A 21,046-nucleotide genomic window follows, 5' to 3' on the forward strand; every position below is an offset into this window, starting at 1 on the left:
GTTTACCTGATAAACGTCACCTCCAATGTAGTATAAATACAGAAATATCTGCACATCATATTCAAATGGATTATGCTCCACATGCTGACAGGAATAACTATGATTTGAAATTTCTGACAAATTGCATTCCACTGTCTGTGTTCTAAGGAAAAAAGCGGTCGAACCCTTGACGTAAAAAGCCTTGAGCTCGTTTTGCTCCACAACCACTGTTTTGGAAAAAGTGCTCGCTTTAACAAATCACACTTACACTGTTGCCAATGTAGTTACACATTTCTACACACCTGTGATATAGCATTATAACCCTAGGAAAATACCTTTTTACATAAAACATATATTGTCTGTGAAACCAAAAAAAGTTTCCAAAGGCAAGAAACTTGTAACGTGGGGTGAGGCTGTCAGAGCTGGCAACTTGGTGTATCATTTTTAGCTGGCTGAAAACATCAGGTGTGTGTGCGTCTCCTCGTTCTCCTCCTGTTCTCTGTTGTGTGTTTTTCACGGTGAAAACAGACACACATGAAGCGAACTTGAGCAGACACAAGTGAGGTACAGTGAAGATTGCATTACCTTAGTTGACAACAACATGTTAAGTTACTCTAACTTAAATACTGCATGTGCAAAAAGCTTTGACAGTTGTGTTTAGTTTTAACTGCTAGCACATAGGTATGTTCCAGTGTGCTCTGGACACAGTGTATTTTTTCATTGTTTCTGTGACTTTATCGCTCCCTTGACGTGCTGGAACAGCCTCCTTCTCTGTGTGACAGGACCTTTAGATTTACATATTACTCACTGGATTTTCATATCTCGTCTAAAACACTTACACCATATAGCAAGAACTTAACTGTGAGTGTATGGGGTTCACTGATACAGAGCAACTACAGGGATGTTATGTAGACAAGCAACAGAGGGGTGAGGCAGAGACTAATTTGCATATGTATACAATCACAGTTGTAGAATTTGATTTTAAGCCATATGCAGGGGTAACTTTCATTAAAGAGAAGTATACATTTTTGTTACTTTGGCTCCAGAAGTCCTATTTTAACATGCATGTAAACATATATTTACAACTGCATGACCATGATGTGTACATGTGTGCTTCTTATGTTTCTTTATTCTGCTACAGAAAAGCCAGAAAGCTCAGCAACTGTTGGCACAAGCCAGCAAAGCACTGGCTGAGTCCATCAGCCTATGTCTCCAACACAATTTATCCTCCTCCATCTTGGCCGGTGCATCTCTGAACATGTTGGAGTGTCATGGCCAGTCTGACCCTGCAGTGGCAGGTCAATATCTTGCCCTGCTTCAGGTACATGCAAAACACATTCCTATTGTGTTTTGCAAAGATGATGTGTGTGTGCTCAGATTTTGTCTTTGCTTGCTTATGATGTTCTTTAAGAACACTTATGGTAATTTCTTAAGATTAACCGCTCTTTCGTCCACCCGTCTCCTTTATTCCCAGAGCTGCCACACTGTTGCTGTGATGGCTGAGGTCCTAAATTCTGCTTGTGCCGACACCAGTGCATCCCAGCTCTCAGCTCTGCTCAGCATCCGCAGGAATCTGCTTCTTTCTCTCGAGGAGAGACCCAGCAGCATGATAAGGGAAGTGGAGGACTCCCTTAGCAGCCTCTCCAAGGTAGCAGGTCACCAAACACCCATGCTCATGATTTATGGATTCTGTCATACCCAGCTCAGTAAATTCCCTTGATGGGGAGCATAATAGTGGTGCCGTTATGCCCTTTGTTTCAATTGCACTGTAGGGTTCCAAAGTCACACAGAGCAGTGGAGCTGGAAACATTTTTTGGGGCTTTAAAGGGTCTTATGTCAAAGCAGCAAGTCCAGTGTCTGACGTCTTTGTAGTATTTGCAGCCCTGTGAGCATTCTGGACAGCCAACAAATTTTATCAGAAACAGTTCAATGTTTTGATATTGGCTATAAAATGAAATGAAAGAGTTAAACAGCTGTTTATAGCTTTAGAAAACTGCTGCTGAGACCTCCTAAACATATGCATTGAAAAACTGATGATAGACAGGCATTGACACAAAGGAGAATAAAGGAGAATATTAAAGGAGAATATTTAAATCAGCATTTATGGATGAGAATAATATTTAGGAAACGGTAATAAGAATGAGAGAATTTGTAATTTCTGTCATTTGTAATGTCACAATTCTGTGATTAAAGTCACAATTCTGACATTTAAGTCACAATTCTGACTTTTTCATCAGAATTATTTTTGTCAGAATTGTGACTTTTTCTCAGAATTCTGAGAAAAAGTCACAATTCTGAGATTTAAGTCACAATTCTGACTTTAATCTCAGAATTCTAACCTAATTATTTATAAAATGTGCCTCCAGCTGTTTCTTTTTTGTGTCATTCACTTATGCAGCTTTTTGTTGCCCCTGTTCCGAGTTGTCAGATGTATTGCTGTCATCACATTCAAAATGAACTATGATTTTTAACAAAATCATAAATTGTCTCAGTTTGGACATTTTGATATCTAAATGTTACAGTGTTCCAACTTTTTTGGGATTGGGGTTGTGGAATTCAAATGAGAATTTTGCTCAGTAAGATCTTTCATTTGAGAGAGAGAAACAAAAAGCAGTTGCTATGACTATATATACAGTTGTGATCTTTACTGATTTGCAGACCTTCAGTCACCTGACAATCATCTCCAACCACCTGAGCATTCTGGGAGAACTCCCCCCCACTCTTAAGATCTTGCTGCTTCAGCACTCTGAAGATGGGTACTTTATGTTTTTTCATTTTCCGTTTTACATCTTTGTTGTCTCTTTTGTGTAACTTTTGTCCCCTATCTCAATAGTATCAAAGCAACTGAGCGAATAATCACAGGTCACAAGTCACACTAGTTGTAGTCCTGTCTGGAGGAGCTGAATGAGCCCAATGATTCATGTTGAGAGTAGCATTTAACGTGACTAGAGAATTCTATGTTCTTTTCAATTAAGTATGTTCTAAGTAAAGGTGATGCACCACATATTTTAAGGGTTTATAGTTAAAGAGTAGAAATTATTTTCCTTTTTGTGTTGTTTTTTTTTAGGTCACAACTCTATGGTGGTTTCTATGAGGCAACTAAAGCTCAGAAGGGAAGGACACCACAAGTTACAGGTGTGATACATATTTTTAAACTAATACTGTTGAGATAGATCTTTAGGTGGGCACTGTGTCTAAGCCAAAAAACTAAGCCAAAATGCAGAAGCAGTGTATAAAAAACTAATTTAAATACATTCACTGCTTCCATATGAATTTAGACGGTAAGTAACAGCTAGGTACTGCTAATCAAATGCTGTTGATTCTAGAGTCAAATATGAGGCAATCTATTCGAGAACCAGAGCTTGACCCACATTGGGTCAAGCAACAGGACATGATCCCAAGTACAGCAGCAAATCTACAACAGGATGGCTGAAAAAGAAAAGAACCAGTGTGTTGTAATGGTTCTGTCAAATTCAGATTTTGACATGGCTAAAATGATGTAGCGGGACCTTAAGACAGTTGTGCATAAAGGAATCCCCACAAACATCAATGAACTGGAGGAATGTTACAAAGAAGAGCATCAGACTTTCTCCACAATAATGTGAGAGCATGATAATTATACAGAAAGCAATTACATGGTTCTAGAAGCTAGAATGGTGTATTTAGTTTTTCACACATTGCTTCTGCATTTTGCTTTACTTTTTTGTGACATTTCATATGTTTTTGTTGGCCTAAGGTTACATTAACCAAATTTTATGAGCTGCTATGGGAAACAGATGATATTTTATTACACCCTAATATATAAAAACTTAGAATTGAAAGAATGTGTACTTTCTTTTTTTCTGTATCTTTACACTGCATCTGATTTGCATCTGCATCTGAGCAATGTGGTCTTTATCTCACACATGTATCATTGTTGTCTGCATTTATACATAACAAGGCAAATTTAATATTCCCACGTAACATTTGTCTGAAAGGCAAATGAAAAGTTCAGATTTAATGAGAACAAAAAGAGGGGATAAAATCAAGAAGAGTGTGTGTGTGTGTGGTGGGGGTGGGGGGGTGGGGGGCTGGCATGAAACACCAGCTTTCATAAGTCATAATAAGTTCACAAGTCATGATATTAGCATATAGCTTTACTTACTTTACTCATGACCTTTTCTGGGATTTGATTGACATAAGAAGTGGTAAGAGTGGTGCAAAGGGATGGATGCACTGCCTGAGAATGTGAGAAAATTCATTAAACAACAAGCAGTGAGGAAAAGAAAAGGGAAGATGAAAAGACCAAGAAGATGAGGGTGTGGGAGATGCTCACAGGGACCAATTACAAAGCCAGTAAGTACTCAGCATCTGTGAGTATGCATGTCTGATTGTGTGTCATTCTGTGGTTCCAGGTAGCTTGATGTGCTCTGGGATGGCCAAGGTTTCAGTCTGCCCGCAGGCTCTACTGGCACTGAGGGAACAGACTCGGGCTTTTTGCCAGGAGACAAGACATGCCCTCCTCAATAAAGACTCTTTGCGCAGCGTTGAGGACAGGCTGGAGGCCTCTGAGGAGTATCAGGTTTTTCTCCATGTCTGTCCTGTTAAAGCCACGACTTGCCTTTCACTCTATTACTCGACGAATGCACTCACTACGCTGCACTTAATATTATGTCATGTCTATTTCTTACTTACTGGGAAAACTTTTATTCCCAAGCAACATCTAACTGAAAGAAATGTACGTGTGAAACTGATCAGTGGTCTAAAACCCCTCACCCTGCTTTCTCTCTTGTTTCTCTATACAGAAACTATCAGGAGTGTTAGCATGTCGTTTCAGAGAACTTGTAAAAGACATGGAAGAATATTTAAATCCACTCCTCAAACAGTTTGACTTCTCTTGCTTAAGGTGAATATGTCAGACACTTTAATTCCTAACAACTACATATTCCCTACATGTTTTTTTTAACCCAGGGAAGGAGACTTTAACACTTTTTTAATGCTCAGAAATCTGAACTCAATTATAAAAGGAGCTACTGAATGGAGTGTTTGAATGATGTACAATTCAAGTGTATGTGAATCTTTTGTATTGTTTATGCCATGGTTTATGTACACAGGGTTTTAGTTATGAAACAAATGTCTGACCAATTCTGATAATATGAATGGTTTATACTTTAAATGCCTCTACATAAGTGTAGTTTTGCTGATCCTCACCTGGTCTTATCTTCAGGCCAGATGCTGCATCTCTGCCAACCCCTGAAATGGCCAAAACCAAAGATAAAGAAGAGAAAGAGAGCTCAGGTAAAGGAGCAGTAAGCTGTTGAACATACGCTTGCCTGTGTCTCTGACAGCCTAAGGTTCATATGGTTATTTTTGCATCGAATAAGGATTTTAAAAAGCATTAAATTGTCATAAATCCAGATTGAATGGGTTGTAATTACCTTTAGTCATGTCATAGGAATAATATTCAGAGCATGACACCAATTTTACCTCCTCTGCACATTTAGAGTATGCAAAGTGACTGAAGCCTATGCCTTTTTTAAAAGCATAAAGATCCATATTGTTTAAGGCTATTAATGTGGCTAGGTTGCAGTACACTCATGGGAATCCTGATGATTAGGAAAGAAAGAGGAATGCAGCCTTGCTAGCCAGCCTGCAAACTGTGCTGTTTGTTGAAGGCATGATTCCTCTGTATCATATGAACCATTATTCCAAAATTTGGTGGGATTTTTCTACTGCACATTGTTGGAATTATCACGCCATCTACAGTTTTCTTTTTAAATACTTTTAGTTCTGCACATATGGTTAAAAACTGTACAGGTTGATGCCTTATAATGTCTGTACAGTTGGGAGTATATTGCTCTATGACATTTACACTGTCACAAAATATGTGATGCATGTGAAACTTGTACTTTTATGTATATGATATATACAGTTAAAATGCCAACTGAACCAGGGGAGTATGTGGTGGTACTGGCAGACAAGAGGTTGCTGGAGCTTCCTCTGGAATCCATGTCTATCCTGAAAGAAGATAGCCTGAGTTCTGTGACTCGGGACTTTTCCCTTCAGCTTTTTTACAGTCGCCTAAAGAGAGAAGAAAAAGGTAATACATTCACACATGTATATACTCTAAAATATTTGTAAGCACGAACTAAATCTCTTACCCTTTCCATGGGACCTGCAACTTTAAGACCAGTAGCCATGTGAAAATTGATTGTATTTATATGTAGCCCAATAAAGAATTTATATCTGACATTTATAGACTACAGCTACATATTTGCAATACTCCAGCCATTCAATGTGACTGTGAGGCATTGCTAAACCATGGGCCTTAATTTAAATTAATGGACTATTAAAAAGGTCCTAAGTTTGACTTTGTTATAGTTGAGGACACAAACACCCCACACACACTGAAACACACTCACGCACACACACATTCATATATATTTGAAGCGGAGGTCTATAAATGAAGGAAGCCCTTTCTGGGTTGCCTAAACCCACCCATTCATAGGTGTACGATTGGACCTTTGCCTCACATCACATAATTCCTCGTTATCTGAGTGAAAAATAGCTTACATTTGCAGAGGTATCTTGACATCAGGATGTAGACTGCAAGCAGCCATCCATAGAAATCTGTTCAGGAGAGAAAGGTCATTTCACATCTTGCTGTCATGCAAAATTTCATGAAGACGTCTGTGAAGTGAACACCACAGCCTTTTTTTTTTCTTTTTTTAAATAGATGTCCATTAACTGTGTCTCCTGCTTGTAATCAGCAGACACAGTCAATGGTCCACAATGGTCCACAAAAAGGCACCACGTCAAGTTTTTCGTAAACTGTTGCACACTTACTGTCTTGACTTGCTCAGCGTGCCAGAAGATGAACTGATTGCAGGGTTTAGAGGCAGAAAAAAGAAAGAACCTTAACCGAAACTGACACACTGTCGTTTTTTTCTCTTTCGCCCTTCGAAATTGTATCCACATTTATTAAGGATAGGTTTTTGTTTCAGATAAATCAACCAATATGGCTGCAAAGCTATAAGGCAAATAAATGAAGCCTAGGACAGTATTCACATTGTGTTTTTATTTTTGATACAGTAAAAACAGAAACAAATGAGCATCATTTTAATCAACTTTATTACACATATCGTGCCCGGTCCAGTTGTTTCCTTTCTCTTTTTTGGGGGGTTGATGGTGTTTCAGTGCTTGGGGGATTAAGCACTTTACTATTTTGGAAAGGAATAGGTGAATAGAAAGGAGGTAAAAAGAGCACTGAATGGGATCCTGCAGACATCTGTACCTTTTTAAAGGTTGAATCATTTGCATCGCTTGAGTCACTGTTCAAAGGTTACTGTTAAACTACTATTTATGTATGTGTGTGTCTGTGTATCCCTTGAGACTTGTATGCCACAGATGGGAAAATATTACAACAAGCTTTTCTTAATACATCTTTTGATGTCTGGATCAAACACACGGGTGACGATCAGACCACAGAAAAAATTAGTGTTTGCTTTTTTTCCCCCAGACCATGATTACCATAATTTTGACATCTACAGTTTACCATTGTGTCAAGAAGATGTAGCGCCTGAAACCACTTTTGAAAGGGCTATTTGTTATTCTGTGCACTGCTTTGCATGAAGTACACACAGGACAAATTAGCACAAACTATAAAAAGATTACCCTCAGGGGGGTAAACACATGCTTTTGCACGCATGTCTGTTCTTACTGCTTCTTCAGATTTTACTGTGTGTGTGTTGACACTGTAATTTTTTTTATTGATAGTTTTGTCACAGTTTAAACATAGACATGTATTGCATTACAGGAGAAATAACCATGCAAGCACACAGTCAAAACAAACAGAACTAAAGCGAACAAAAGGTGTGGGTGCCAATTCTAATCAACTACCGTATGCATGCCTGCCTTTACTCCGCAGCATACATACTCCAGCTTATATACGTACTTTTATACTGGCATGCATCAATAGATATACAGTCATAGACCTTAAATGTTTTGTTTGTTCATAAATTTACCTTGGTGCCATATAATGTCCACTTCTCCCACTTAGCAACGAAAATATCTTCCTTTAATCTGAGAATGTAAGTCATTTTTTCCATTGCATAGATTTCTCCAACAATATTTAACCAGTCTTTTGATGAAGGCGGATCCAGTTTGTACCAGTTTCTTGTTATAGCTTTCTTTGCAGCTATCAATAGGATTTTTGTCAAATACAAGTCGTCGTACAGAACATACTCTCTAATATTCCCAAGATATACAGTTTTAAAATTGTGTGGTAATTGATAGCCCAAGATATTGCCTATTACAAGAGTCACGTTCTTCCAAAAATTATGCAGTTTCAGGCACTCCCAAAACACGTGCGTATGGTGTGCTTCCATGTTACCACATCTTCTCCAGCATGGCAAACTGTCTTGAGTCTGTTTACTTTTGATTTTTGGTGTAATAAAGAATCGAGTAAGGTGTTTCCACCCAAATTCTCTCCAGCATCTTGAGTTAGTCGTTGTGTTCTGGGTTTCACACATATCTAACCATTCCTCAGTTGAGATATCAGTTTTTATTTCCTGCTCCCATTTCTTTTTTATGTATTCAGTTGATGTTGCCGTGTTCTCTCTTAGATTTTTATATAGTACAGAAATCTCCTTGAATTGGAGGCCCCTGTATGATTTAATTATACAATTCAGGATGCCATAAGACGTACGCGAACTTCGTACTTCCTTTGAAAAGTAGTCTCTGAGTTGCAGGTACCGGTAAAAATCGGTTTTCTCTAGACTATACCGATCTTTTAAATCTTGGAAACTCATCAAATGGCCATCTTTCATTACTGTACAAATCGCTGTTATTCCTTTTTGTTCCCACTTCCTGAATCCTGAGTCGTGAGCACTTAGTATATCACCAACAACATAGGCAGCCCAGTTTAACATCTTAACCTCCCTTTCCAACTTACTTTGTTTAACTAGGCCAAACCATATCTCTAGAGTGTGGGATGTTATAGGATCAAGGAAATGCTGTAAGGTTTTCTTAAGTTGCTCATTTCCAAGAAATGTCTGGACTGGGACATCCTGTACTTTTATTTCAATATCTTTCCATTTAGCATTAAAGTTCTGATCACACCACTTTATCGCCGGTCTGGTTTGGGCCGCATGATAGTAATCTTTTAGATTAGGGAATCCCCCAACTGTGTGTGTGTTACTGAGTGATCAGGTTGTGTGATTTTAACTGTACAGTTAGATTTTACATTTAATTTTCACTTAGGAAAAAAACCATGGTGCTAAGCAGTTTTCTATATTAGAATTATTTTTTATTGCCAGAAAGATTTATAATTAACTATGGGAGTCACAGCAAACTGCAGTGGGTGGTCTAGATTAAGGTAGAACATACTGATAGCATGTAGTCAGTGATGCTGTGTGATCTTTAAAAACATCCTGATATGAAAGGTATGCAGTCAAAATATTAACATAACATTTGAAACAGAGTAAAGGCATTTTTATTCAATCATACTGAAGTAATTATAAGATGAGGTGCAGTTGTGTTAAGGCAATGGTCTCCTATGTGCAGGTACTTGGTGATGTTAGGAAGGAAGGACTTCCTTCTAACAGGACAAGACCTGGGGCAGAACCAGGGTCAGGGAGAGACAGCTACTACTACTATTGTGGGGTTGATAAAGTGCTACTACATCTACTTTCAATCCTTGGGAGGGTGAGAATAAAGAAATGGGAGAAAAGAGGAGAGGCAACAACAAACAACAAGGCCAAGAAACGATGAACCATAGAAAGAGAAAAGAAAATGTAATGACATGCAATAGATTGTAAATACAAAAGTGAAAAGAGTGAGTGCTTAAAAATTCTCCAGTGCATAATGACCAACACGCCAGAGCCCACGACAGTATAACTAAGGTTCAGGATCATGTTATTCATTCCTAACTACAGCGGTCCCTCACTATATCACTGTTCACTTTTCACAGCCTCGCTATTTTGCGGATATTTTTGGGGGGGTGCAGTTTTGCATGGTTTTTTTGTTTGGTTTTTTTTACATTGTGGTTTGCATCCTGATCAGCTGTAGACCATTTTCAATCAATCTCGTGTCGTGTCTCCTGTACAGTACAGAATGCGTTCAGCTTGTCAAATCTACATAGATCTTCGCTAGCAGAAGACAACAAGCATAACAGTGTCAATGTCAAAGGATTAGAAGGTGAAACCAAACAGTCAGATTAGTCAAACTTTACTCATTCTTCTTGCTTCCTCTACGTCTGTACCATTGATTCTCTGGCAGCTGCTCTATTCCCATGTTCTGGACCTGAAAACAGGGTTTGATCTTTGGTTCGTTCTACTTAATCCACTGGAGCATTTCTACGAAGGTTTGAACTTTGAGAGTGTTTAAACAAGAGTAGAAATCAAGTGGAAAAATGTACATAAGCTCTTCGGAATGATTATATGAGCTATTAAGAGTTCTTTAAGAGACGACAGAGCCTGATTATTCAGGACATTGTATGTAAAAAGAAGAATTCTACATTCAGGATTGGAGACAAGCTGATATGGGAGAAATATGTCTCTCTGTTAGTCTCTCTTAATACTCTTATTTTGGCTTTTCGGTTCAGCTGATGGCTCTTTATGGAGCCTTAGCCTGATAATAAAGGATTGTAGACTATAATGCATGAACTAGTTTTGGATATTTATGAATAGATTAAATAAATAAGTTTTAGTAAATGATGTTCGGGTTAAAGGGCGTAACCTGATGAGGATGCATGTTTATAATCGTTAAAAAAATGAAAAGATCAAATGGAAGTTTGGGATATGCCAAATTAGTTGAATTGTTGCATTCAGTATCTTTGCAACATTTGAACAGATTTCACTTTGGAATAGTGTTGGACTGGTCAGCCAACAGATGGAGCCTTCTTCTACAGCCTGCTAATGGCCTGACACTAAAAATGGAACAACAGAATAATAAAAATAAACTTAATGTTTTCTACCTTATTTATAACGTATAAAGCATCAGTTTTGAGTAATGCACTGAAAATGATAACACATGCTAATAGCAAGTGTTTTCCTTTGCAAAGGCGTTGCAGCCAGGAGGAAACCTTTGGTTCTTCTGTCACCAATAAGTGCCAATGACTTTGCTGTCTGTGAGAAAGTTGTTTTAAAAAAAATAAAAATTATTTACCAGTCCAAAAGCTGTGTAGTCTGCCCTGCAGACAAGTGTATGTATTAATTCTGCTTCCTGTTTGTGGCAGTTGAAAGTGACAACAAAAAGGAGACCAAAGGTGGCAAGGGAACTAAAACGAGGGGAGATCAAAGCCAAGTCATCAAAGCAGTGAGTTCAGTAAATTAATCTGGGCCTGCCAGATACAGAAAGCAATATTCATTTTACCTCCTGTCAGCACTGGCAATTATTTAAGTTGCTCCCCGCGTCTCTTTTAAGTGTGGTTTTCAATCAATTACATAATGTTTTCATAAAGATCCTAGTTCAAGCTTCTGGGTATTTATCCCCTGTTGTGCATCACTTCTGTTTTTTCATCAAACCCTCTTTTCTGCTTCTGTTTTCTCAGTCGTGATATACATTAGTTGGCACATATAAGTGTGTACAAAATAATATTTGCATGTTTGCACATTTATGTGATATGTCATTTATTTATTTCCACTTTGTATACATTTTTAGCTGCTTTGAGCTGTAAAAACTAAAATTTGTTTACCCAGGTACCTGCCAGTCATGTGCTGCCTTCTAACACCTTTCCAGTGGACATGCGTAACTTCAAATGTATCTTTTGTTTTCAGAATTACTTTTGTTAAACAGAAATATGTAATTTCACATATAAGATTGGGTATTTAATTCAGTTCATTTAATTCAGGTCCGTTATACTTCTTAACATGCCTTTTAAAGATCTCGTTGATCCTTACAATGATGGCCACTTTGGTAAGTAATTTGTTAATATTAGCGGAAGAGAATGGATGGATGGATGGATGGATATATTCAAAGACATGCAACTGGTCATTGTAGGTTAGATAAAGTGTTTAAGATGTCTAGAATAATATACACTATATCACACAGAAGGGACCAGTTTGAGCATGAAGATGAAGGAGATTTTGGAAACCCAGCATGTAACTCATCTGTGGGAGGGCTTCATGGGCAGCAAACAGACACCCAGGTGAGTCTTAGAGTGCAGCAAATCAAAGTTATACACCATTTTTTCCCTCTTGGCTCTTTGAGCACAGCAACAGCCAACTGTATCTGTTATATTCAACACACGACCAGTCACTTCTGCTTTGCTAACATGTCTTCATATTTGTTAAGCCTGTCAGAAATGGAGCAAATGTTGTGCAGATGCAGTGGCTTTATTTACCTGGGGGTGGAACACTTCATGGAAAACATACCACCTGACAAACTAGCATCCCTCAATTTGTCTGGTACGTTTACACTCATTTTCCCGTCTGTGATTGTAGTATTTGTAAAGGAATGTAAAGACTAGAGATGGCACGATACCACTTTTTTATGTCCGATACCGATATCATAAATTTGGATATCTGCCGATACCGATATGAATCCGATATAGTGTTTTTTAATCAACAAAACTGTTTTTTAAATATCTTGCTGCATTTTGTATAAGTTCATACTCAAGTTTAAAACAACAACTACACTAAAGCTATTCTGTTATACCTGTATGCAAAAAAAATATTTCATAGTTCAGCAATACTGATCAATCTAATAAACTTAAACCTACACCATCCTCCCTATTCTGGTATTTTAAAGAGTACTTAGCGTAAATATTAAGCAACCTAACTAATAGGGTTCCAACTCCCAGCAACAACAAAAATAAATAAATAAAAAATAGGGAACCACCCCTCACGCTCCACCTCATGATGCTTAATCGACGTAATCAACCTTAATTTGATGCAGTGTGAAAAAAAATGCACAGAAATCAATTATTTTTCAAGAAATATTAAATAGATTCAACATCTTTCTTCAACAAAATTGCAGACTGCACAGATGGTACCTTCCCAAAGTAAAAAGTACTATAGCTTACTAGGGTATATATATTAGACTTAATAGTCACTATATACAGTAATTGACTTCTATTCATTTTACATCAAATTAAAACTTTGGGTGTCAGATAATTATTTATTAAAAGCTAGACATTTTAAATGAGAATAAGAAAGAAAAGTATGTCTTTGTGCCCCCTTTTCCCTGTTAATGCCCTATCGGCCCCCCTGGCTAAACTTTGCTAGATCCGCCCCTGCACAGTTACCAGCCGTCAGCTACGTAGAAAAAGATCCTGGTGTAGAAAGTAATATTAAATAAATTCTAACAACAGCTTATCAAGCTTAAACGTGCTGCTGTTGTTCAGCCGCTGGTTTCCTCTTTCTGGTGCAAAGTGGGCCAAAAGCAAACTAGAGACACGGACTCGCGACAGAAAAGCCGATCAGCTGATCATTAAGCAGTTTCATGATTGAAGTAGCAGCAAGGAGAGGCAGTCGCTTGTTAAGCTTAACGCAGGAATGCTTTACAAACATTCAGAGATGGACTTACACACTTGCTTTACTTCTCTCGGGGATAACTTTGTCGGAGATGAAATGCCGGGTTGCTAGCGAAGCTCCAAATGCTATCCAGACCACCGACAGGTCCCGCATGCCACAGCCGCTCTATCACGTGATGCATACTGCTCCGACGTGCTAACGTTCTGAGGTGAGTTACGGCGTGTTGCAAGTTTTGTGAGGTGCTTTCGTGATATTTAATGGATCGGATTACATTTTTTATTTTTCTCCGATATCGGATCTAGTAATTTAGGTCAGTATCGGACCGATACCGATACGTAATATCTGATCGGTCCATCTCTAGTAAAGACTATGCATTTACTGCTTCCATCTCATAATTTAATAACTCATTCATCACTTTGTTATGGCTACTACTGCATGTGAGCATTAAAAAATACGAAGACTGTAATGAGTGGAATGACACAGAACCAGCCAATGTCATTGTCACACTGACATGAACTTCATAAGGCTGTTCTTAGTACAGACAAAGCAAAGAAAAATGGTATTTAATTATATACATGAAATGATAACCTAAAGAATTTGTGACATGGTTGGCATACTTGGAAGATGTTTGATAAGGTAATACTGTGTTAATAAGGCACCAATGACGGGTTTGGGAAACGAGAAGGAACAGAGGAGTGAAGTTGACAACACATGACAAGCTAATCTTCAAAATAAAGCAAGAATTAAGCTAAAGAGGAACAAAGAATGACCCATTAAAAAACAATCTTTGGTTGGGTTTTCATGTCACACACAGACACACACAATCACAAGGTAAAGAAGTTCCAGCCGCACTGTTGTGTGTGTCTGGAGCAATAATAAAAGCAAATAGAAATTTGTGAAGCAGTTCCTTCAGCTTTTCGGCAGAGGTCAGTCCAAAGCAAATACTATCCACACAAGAATTATACCTCAGATTCTCCCAATTTTAGTTAAGACATAAAATGTTAAAGTTTATGACAGTAAAATTAGAAAAAGGTTAAGCAAGTGTGGCTTTTTTGGAAGGGTTGCCAAGAGAAACTCTTTCAATTTCATTTAAACAAACCCCAAAACTTTGGGAGCAATGCTCTTTGGACAGTTAATTTTAAAGTGGAGAGGTTTGTCCATAATGCATAGCATGATGTTATGTGAAAAGTAGTGGGGATGATTTGGGCTTGTTATGTAGCCACTGTGCAGTCAACAGCAGAGGCCCTGCCAGTCCAATTCCAATCTTTTGCGGTTGGGAACTGGGACATGGAATGTCACCTCTCTGGTGGGGAAGGAAACCTGAGCTCCTTCCCCACCAGAAAGTGTGAGAGGTTGGATGGACGTAATTGGGCTCACCTCACTGGTTCCACAGCTTGAGCTCTGGAACCAGTCTACTGGAAAGGGCCTGAACTCTGTTCCAGTCTGGAGTTGCTATCACGGAAGGCGATAGTCTGGGATGGGTGTCCTTGTATTCACTCAGCCTGGACCTATATATTTGGGCTTTTACTGGTGGACGAGATCCACCAAGATTAAGTATCTTTGTGTCTTGTTTAAGAACGATGGGAGAGGAGAGATTGACAGCTAAATTGGGATGCATCCCCAGTCTGTTATAATAAAAAGAGAGCTGACCATAAAAGCGAAGCTGTCAGTTTACCAGTCAGTCTACATCCACACCCTCACCTATGGTCATGAGCTGTGGCTAGTGACCAAAAGAACGAGATCACAGATACATGTGGCAGAAATTAGCTTTCTCAGAAGAAGGGAGGCCTCTCCCTTACAGATAGAGTGAAAAGTTCAGTCATTCTAAACAGGCTGAGTCTAGAGCCTATTTAGAATTGCTCCACATCAAAAGGAGCCACTTGAGGTTGGTTGGGGCGAAGTTGGACTTTGGTAGATCAAAGCCTAACTTTTAAAACTTTAAAAAATAACAACCCACATAGGCACATGGAAGAGGAAGAGATTCGAGAGCAATAAGAGAATACCAACAACAAAGACACGGCAGAAAACAACAGTCATTTGTTCTCTTATATGTATCAGTTCATGAAATCACACAAAGTTTTGAGTTTCCTGACGTGTTTTAGGTGCTAGACTGGGGTGAAAACAACAGGCAAAATACTGGAATGAATGAACAAACGAATGAATGAATGATTAAAATTTGAAGCAGCTTTGTAGATTATGTAAACAGTAAATGGAGCAGTGGGCTTAATCTCCTTAACTCTGTCAATGTTTCATTCCCTGAGTGAGTATAAATATAAACATCCTTGCACTGCAGTGAGAAATCAATGAGGTTTTACTAGCTAATACTTGGAATAACATTTCCTCAACTTCACTGAGTGCCTGTAATAAATAAAGTAATATCAAAAACATAATGAGGATTAATGATTTTGACTTTAATACTGGGTCATGCTCACTGGGAAGGCTGTTGTTAATTGACTGTATGGAAATAATGTTTTGTAAAAAATAAATTTAACAAGGGTCATTTACACTTTCTTCTTCAGGAGTTGAAACTGTAGAAGAAGGGTAGTCTAATCCCAGGAACTTTTGCCTGTCGTAATCTGTTTACTGTGAGGAGACATTCTGAGTTATTATAGAAGGCTTCTTCACTCCTCCCTTTCAGCAGTTTTTAAATAAATGATAACTGGCACTAAAAATGCTTTTTACACTTTCAAAAGATATTTTTTAAAAAACAACTGTGCTTCACCTTCACGTCCCCTTTCATTTCCTTCACCAGCAAGCAAAGGTAATCTGAGATGTGATTGGCAGTGTGCCACATATGTCCTGCCCCAGGCCGGACATATGTGGCACCCACTAGACCGACATTAGTGCTGCTAACTATAGTGTGAATGACACAGTGGTCTGAATTGCAGCTGTTAATTCACAACACAGTCGATTGTTACTGCTTAACTGGCCAACATGATGTGCTTAGGTTTTGTTCAATTTATGTTTTTCGGGGAAAGTGGTGTCATTGAGGACATGTAGCACCATCTGCTGCTTGTATGTTTTTATCCCTCAGTTGTAAAAGGCTGACGGGGTATTCTCATCACTCTATCGGGCGGTGTGTGTGTGGTCATTCCGTTACAGTTACCATTTAAAAAGGTGGTATTCAGAATACAGTTACTTTGTTAAAATAAATGGATTACACAGCGGTCTTTTCCTGTTTCGTATGTTAGGCTGTCCCCTCTCTATTTTTGGTCATTCCACGCTGGTGGAAACCCAAACAAAACGCATTAAGAGGCTCTAATTTCTGGGTCTCAATCTTGTGGCCCATTTCACCGCTACTTGCGCATAATGATGTGACGAAATATTTTTTTAAATTGTTGTTCAAAAAATTATTTAATATGAGGGCAATAGGCAGAGTGTTACAGGCATAGCCCTAAGGAATGTAGCCTCATGGGCAGTGTAGCCCAGTTGTAAGTAAGCTATTAAGACTCGACTGTACACTGTGTTCATGTTTTCCTCCGAAACAATAAGTTCCGTTGGAGCAGCCTTTCAACGCCTCTCTCTGTCTCTCGCTAGCAAAGTTGACCCAGACAACAAAGTAAAGCTAGTTTTCAGCTACGAGCCCGACACGAACCCGACATATTAACCAGAGGTCCCTTTACTACGGTTCGGAGCAGCAGACCTTTTTTATATACACGCAGGATAGTTTTCTATACGAGATCGCTGCAAACAGTGCTGCCTTACCTAATGTCCACCCTGCTGTCCACCCTGCTGTTACTCATTTTATATTTATATATTTAATCAACAATATTCTACATTTGGACACCATGGCGCCAGCTGCTCAGGCCCAAGGCTGGAGCTCACCAAAACAACTCCCTGATAACGACTGTGTGATGACTATTCTTCCCATCCCATGAAGGACACCTGGATCGGCTGGAGGACTGTTTACTTAGCCTGATAGGCCGAAGGACACTGTCTCCGCTGAACTATGGACACGCACACACACACACTTACACTGATAAGCACTCACTCATCCCCCTCCCTTTCCAACGCCTTCGATGCTTGTGCCCTACCGGGGATGATAGCAGTCAACTGGACCAGCACAGATGCTGCAGGACCGGATGCGCTGTCTACGCCGGCTCTCTCTTACCCTTTACCCGCCCCTGTTGCTTGTCTCGTGTTTCTATGGTGTATTGATAATCATGTGCTTTTGTGCTGAGGTGTTTTTTCTTTTATCAAACTGTTCTCCCACTAGGAGCTCAGTCTGAGTGGAGTTTTTTTTTTCTCCTCCTCTTACCTCTGTAATGTATTTTCGTTGTTTTTTCCTATCAGCCTACCTTCTGACATGTCTGCCCAATGTGATGTTTGTGTATAAGTTGGTCAGAAGGTTCCTTTGTGAGTGCGCATGCGCCATTAGCGTGCTGCCTGCTGTAACCCCTAATTTCCCTCGGGATGAATAAAGTATTCTGATTCTGATGATTCTGATTCTGAAGATTTAAAAATCTAGTTGGTATTGCTATGTCGAATAACCTTCAGTAATAGTAATAAATCACACAGCAATAGTACATTCATGTAGTTGTAAAAAGCATGATAATATATTAAATAATCCAAAGTATTCAGAATATGTTACTCTCATTGAGTAACGTAACGGAATACGTTACAAAATACATTTTGGGGCATGTGTTCTGTAATCTGTAGTGGAATACATTTTAAAAGTAACCTTCCCAACACTGGCTGAGGGGTATCACTGGCAGTCACGGAGCTATGCTGTTGTAATATTTACTATCTAAATAAGCAAGGTCTTCTCTATAAAAGGCATTCTCTAGAAGTCCCAGTGTGCTGTTCCAGTAGCTTTACATAAAACTGAGCATCAAGAGGGGTCCTCGCGGAGGTGCTGTGTGCATGTGGATGCTGACATTTGAACTGTATGCTGATTAAAACCAGATACAGGCTGATACAGTGGTGACTGTATCCGTGGTTTTCAGAAAGAATTGTCAATTTTGAATGTCCAACTTAAATGAGCCAGCCTTGAGAAGCTGCCATAAAATCTATGAGGGTGTACCCTTTGTATGAGGGTCGCTTCTGCTCTCACCACCTTTGGCTTTCCATTTTTACCTATGAAAAGGTCAGGGGGCGGTGCTCATATGGCAAAATATAATTTACTCCACACTGAAACAACATGTCCTGGACTGCAGTCATCCTGACAAAACAGACAACCTCAGAGTTGAATGCATTTACTGCCATACTAAAAATGAAACAGCTACAAAGCCAAAGGGTTTGGAAACCAACATTACTGTCTCTGTCAGCTGGAGTAAATGTAGCAGACAAAAGCACCAGTTTTTCACAGCCACAGGTCGAGTGCCTGTGTGCTTCTACGTAAATGGAGTGTCCAACGAGCATGTGCAGGAGAATCCTGCTAAAAGCCTCTTTGGCTCTTAAACTAACCTTCTGTCATAACTTTTCCATATTTCATCTCATGTTTCTGTTTTTGTAAATCAGATTGAGAGTTGGTCAGATGTGGGGCCGAGGCTAAAATGTCATGTTTTAGTTAATTAACACGCACTGTCCCTCTGTTATTCACAGCAGCTTTAATCAGTTATCTCTCAAATACATCATACACCCCTCAACTTTATTTCAAAAATGTAAACATTTTAAGCACAACCTTGGTCATTCATTGTGCTTAACAGCGTAATTAAAATAAAAGTAAAAAGATGCCATGCATTTAGCATATATCTGATCCTTTTGTTTAGCAAGAGACTTTTCTTAAAATTACCCAAAGTATTGAATGTTCTGTTGCCAACTAATGATGGCAATAATGTTTTTTTCCTTAGAGTGCCACATGGCTCTGCTCTTTGACCAGGTTCACAACAAGGCCAGTGTTCTCCGTCAGTCCAAACTTGGCAGGCAAAGGAGGTATCAAAGAAGTTAGAATGAATGAAATACTAACTAAATTTTCCATTTCTGTTTTGCCTTCCTAAAGCATTTTCCAAGTTTTTGTTTTCTTGGCAGTATTTTTGACTGTTTGCTTGGTAAAGGTTTGTAGACAACATTTACTCTCTTTGTGTCTTTACTTTGCTTCTCTCCAGTGCAGGAACGTTTGCCCTGCAGAATCCCGTGGAGACTGCTCTGCTGCTCAGTTTGAGTGGTGCTGGCTGTATAGTCCTGAATCAGTGGCACAGCAGCTTTCAACATAACACACATAATGTGACCGCTATTTTAGACAGTAGGTTCTGGGCGTGTATTTAAAACGTTACATTACTGCATGCTGAGATTGTAAATTAGTATGTGTAAATATTTACTTTGCACCTGTGGGTATTATTAGATGTTACATTAGCACTGTGTGTGTGTGTGTGTGTGTGTGTGTGTGTGTGTGTGTCGTGTGTTGTGTGTGTGTGTGTGGTGTTGTGTGTGTGTGTGGTGTGTGTGTGCCTTAGTATTTAAGGATTCAACAAACCTCTGGCCAGGCCGTATATGCCCTCAGAAAAGGGGGCAGTTCAGAGATACCACAAGGTATTCACAAGGTCAAAGGATCAAATGGTACTATAAATATATATATATATATGTAGCTTCACTTTTGCATTCTATTTATTATTAATGCATTTAATTTGCATGCTTATGTTTCTCTTTGAGTTCAAAAAATCACTGTCTATAAATTCTGTTTGATCTATATTGAGCAGAATTGTTACATAACTAAATATAGAACTGGTAATACTGCACAAAAGGAGCAAAATTCAATAAAACTTACAGCTAACTGCTTTCTCTGTAGATCAAGAGCTCCTCGCTGTCTCACAAGACAGAAAGGAAGGTGATGATCAGCATGAAATGGCTCTCCCACCATCTGCCTTCAACTGCGTTCTTTATGGCCTTCCCAACTTGATTGTCATGTGATAATCTGGATATCCTTAACTGAAGCTTCTTTATTTAAGAAAAAGATTGTTGATCCGTCACTTACTTAGACATTTTTGGTCTCAGTAGTGATTTTACTACTCATGGTAGTGCCCAATTCTATAAAATAAAAATGTTACTTCACAGCAAACAAAAAATAAAAGCTTTTAGTGCTTGGGGAGTTGATACCTTCCAGTGATTTATCCTCTTTATGATTGATGTCTGTACCTGTGGGACCATGAAAATAAAATAAATTTAGAAGTTTGAAAGAATAATCCGCTGTTTCTAGCAGAGGTACCCGAAGTGTGCAGGTGGGTGTTACAGGTTTTACTGTGCTACATCTAGCTTTAGTTTATTTTTTGCAGCAGTTGCAAACTACCAAAGTATCATTAATGTCTTTGCCTCGTCTTTGCAATGGCATACAGAACCTGCATATTAATGTGAGATTGGGTGGTGTAGTGGCTAATATTGTTACGTCATAATAAGAAAAGGTCCTGGATCAAATGTACCGGCTGTTCACTCCAGGTGCTGTGGCTGCCTCTCACGGTCCAAAGGTGTGAATATTAGCTTAATTGGTCATTTTAAATTGTGAATGATTGTCTTTCACTATGTGATGGCCCTGCAGTAGACTGGTGAACTGTCCAGGGTATAGTCTGCCTTTCTCCCTGTGAAAGCTGGGATAAGCTCCAGCACCCCTGCAACCCTAAACTGGATGAGTGATTAAGAAAATAAATGGGTAGATGAATTTGATAACGGAGCCTGAAAAC

The 21,046-nt window shown here is 38.9% G+C and overlaps 1 protein-coding gene across 3 annotated transcripts in view; it reads left to right on the top strand.

Annotated features, from left to right (window-relative positions):
- The window catches only part of LOC102312134 (cilia- and flagella-associated protein 46), a 65,121-nt gene extending 45,437 nt beyond the window's left edge, over positions 1 to 19,684 (top strand). For all 3 annotated transcript variants that reach the window (XM_042225382.1, XM_042225383.1, XM_042225384.1), the window contains exons 43-57: positions 1,121 to 1,300; positions 1,454 to 1,627; positions 2,638 to 2,735; positions 3,047 to 3,114; positions 4,374 to 4,540; positions 4,764 to 4,864; positions 5,186 to 5,256; positions 5,891 to 6,058; positions 11,195 to 11,274; positions 11,658 to 11,718; positions 11,842 to 11,874; positions 12,010 to 12,106; positions 12,253 to 12,365; positions 19,226 to 19,307; positions 19,481 to 19,684. In XM_042225382.1, the coding sequence (XP_042081316.1) occupies positions 1,121 to 1,300; positions 1,454 to 1,627; positions 2,638 to 2,735; positions 3,047 to 3,114; positions 4,374 to 4,540; positions 4,764 to 4,864; positions 5,186 to 5,256; positions 5,891 to 6,058; positions 11,195 to 11,274; positions 11,658 to 11,718; positions 11,842 to 11,874; positions 12,010 to 12,106; positions 12,253 to 12,365; positions 19,226 to 19,307; positions 19,481 to 19,640 (1,653 nt within the window). In that variant the 3' untranslated portion in view covers positions 19,641 to 19,684. The remainder of the gene's footprint in view (positions 1 to 1,120; positions 1,301 to 1,453; positions 1,628 to 2,637; positions 2,736 to 3,046; positions 3,115 to 4,373; positions 4,541 to 4,763; positions 4,865 to 5,185; positions 5,257 to 5,890; positions 6,059 to 11,194; positions 11,275 to 11,657; positions 11,719 to 11,841; positions 11,875 to 12,009; positions 12,107 to 12,252; positions 12,366 to 19,225; positions 19,308 to 19,480) is intronic.
- Positions 19,685 to 21,046: the final 1,362 nt, after the last annotated feature.

The sequence above is a fragment of the Haplochromis burtoni genome, unplaced genomic scaffold (assembly GCF_018398535.1).
Source record: "Haplochromis burtoni strain Fernald_Lab_line unplaced genomic scaffold, NCSU_Asbu1 Contig_170, whole genome shotgun sequence".
In the NCBI taxonomy this organism is placed as follows: domain Eukaryota; kingdom Metazoa; phylum Chordata; class Actinopteri; order Cichliformes; family Cichlidae; genus Haplochromis; species Haplochromis burtoni.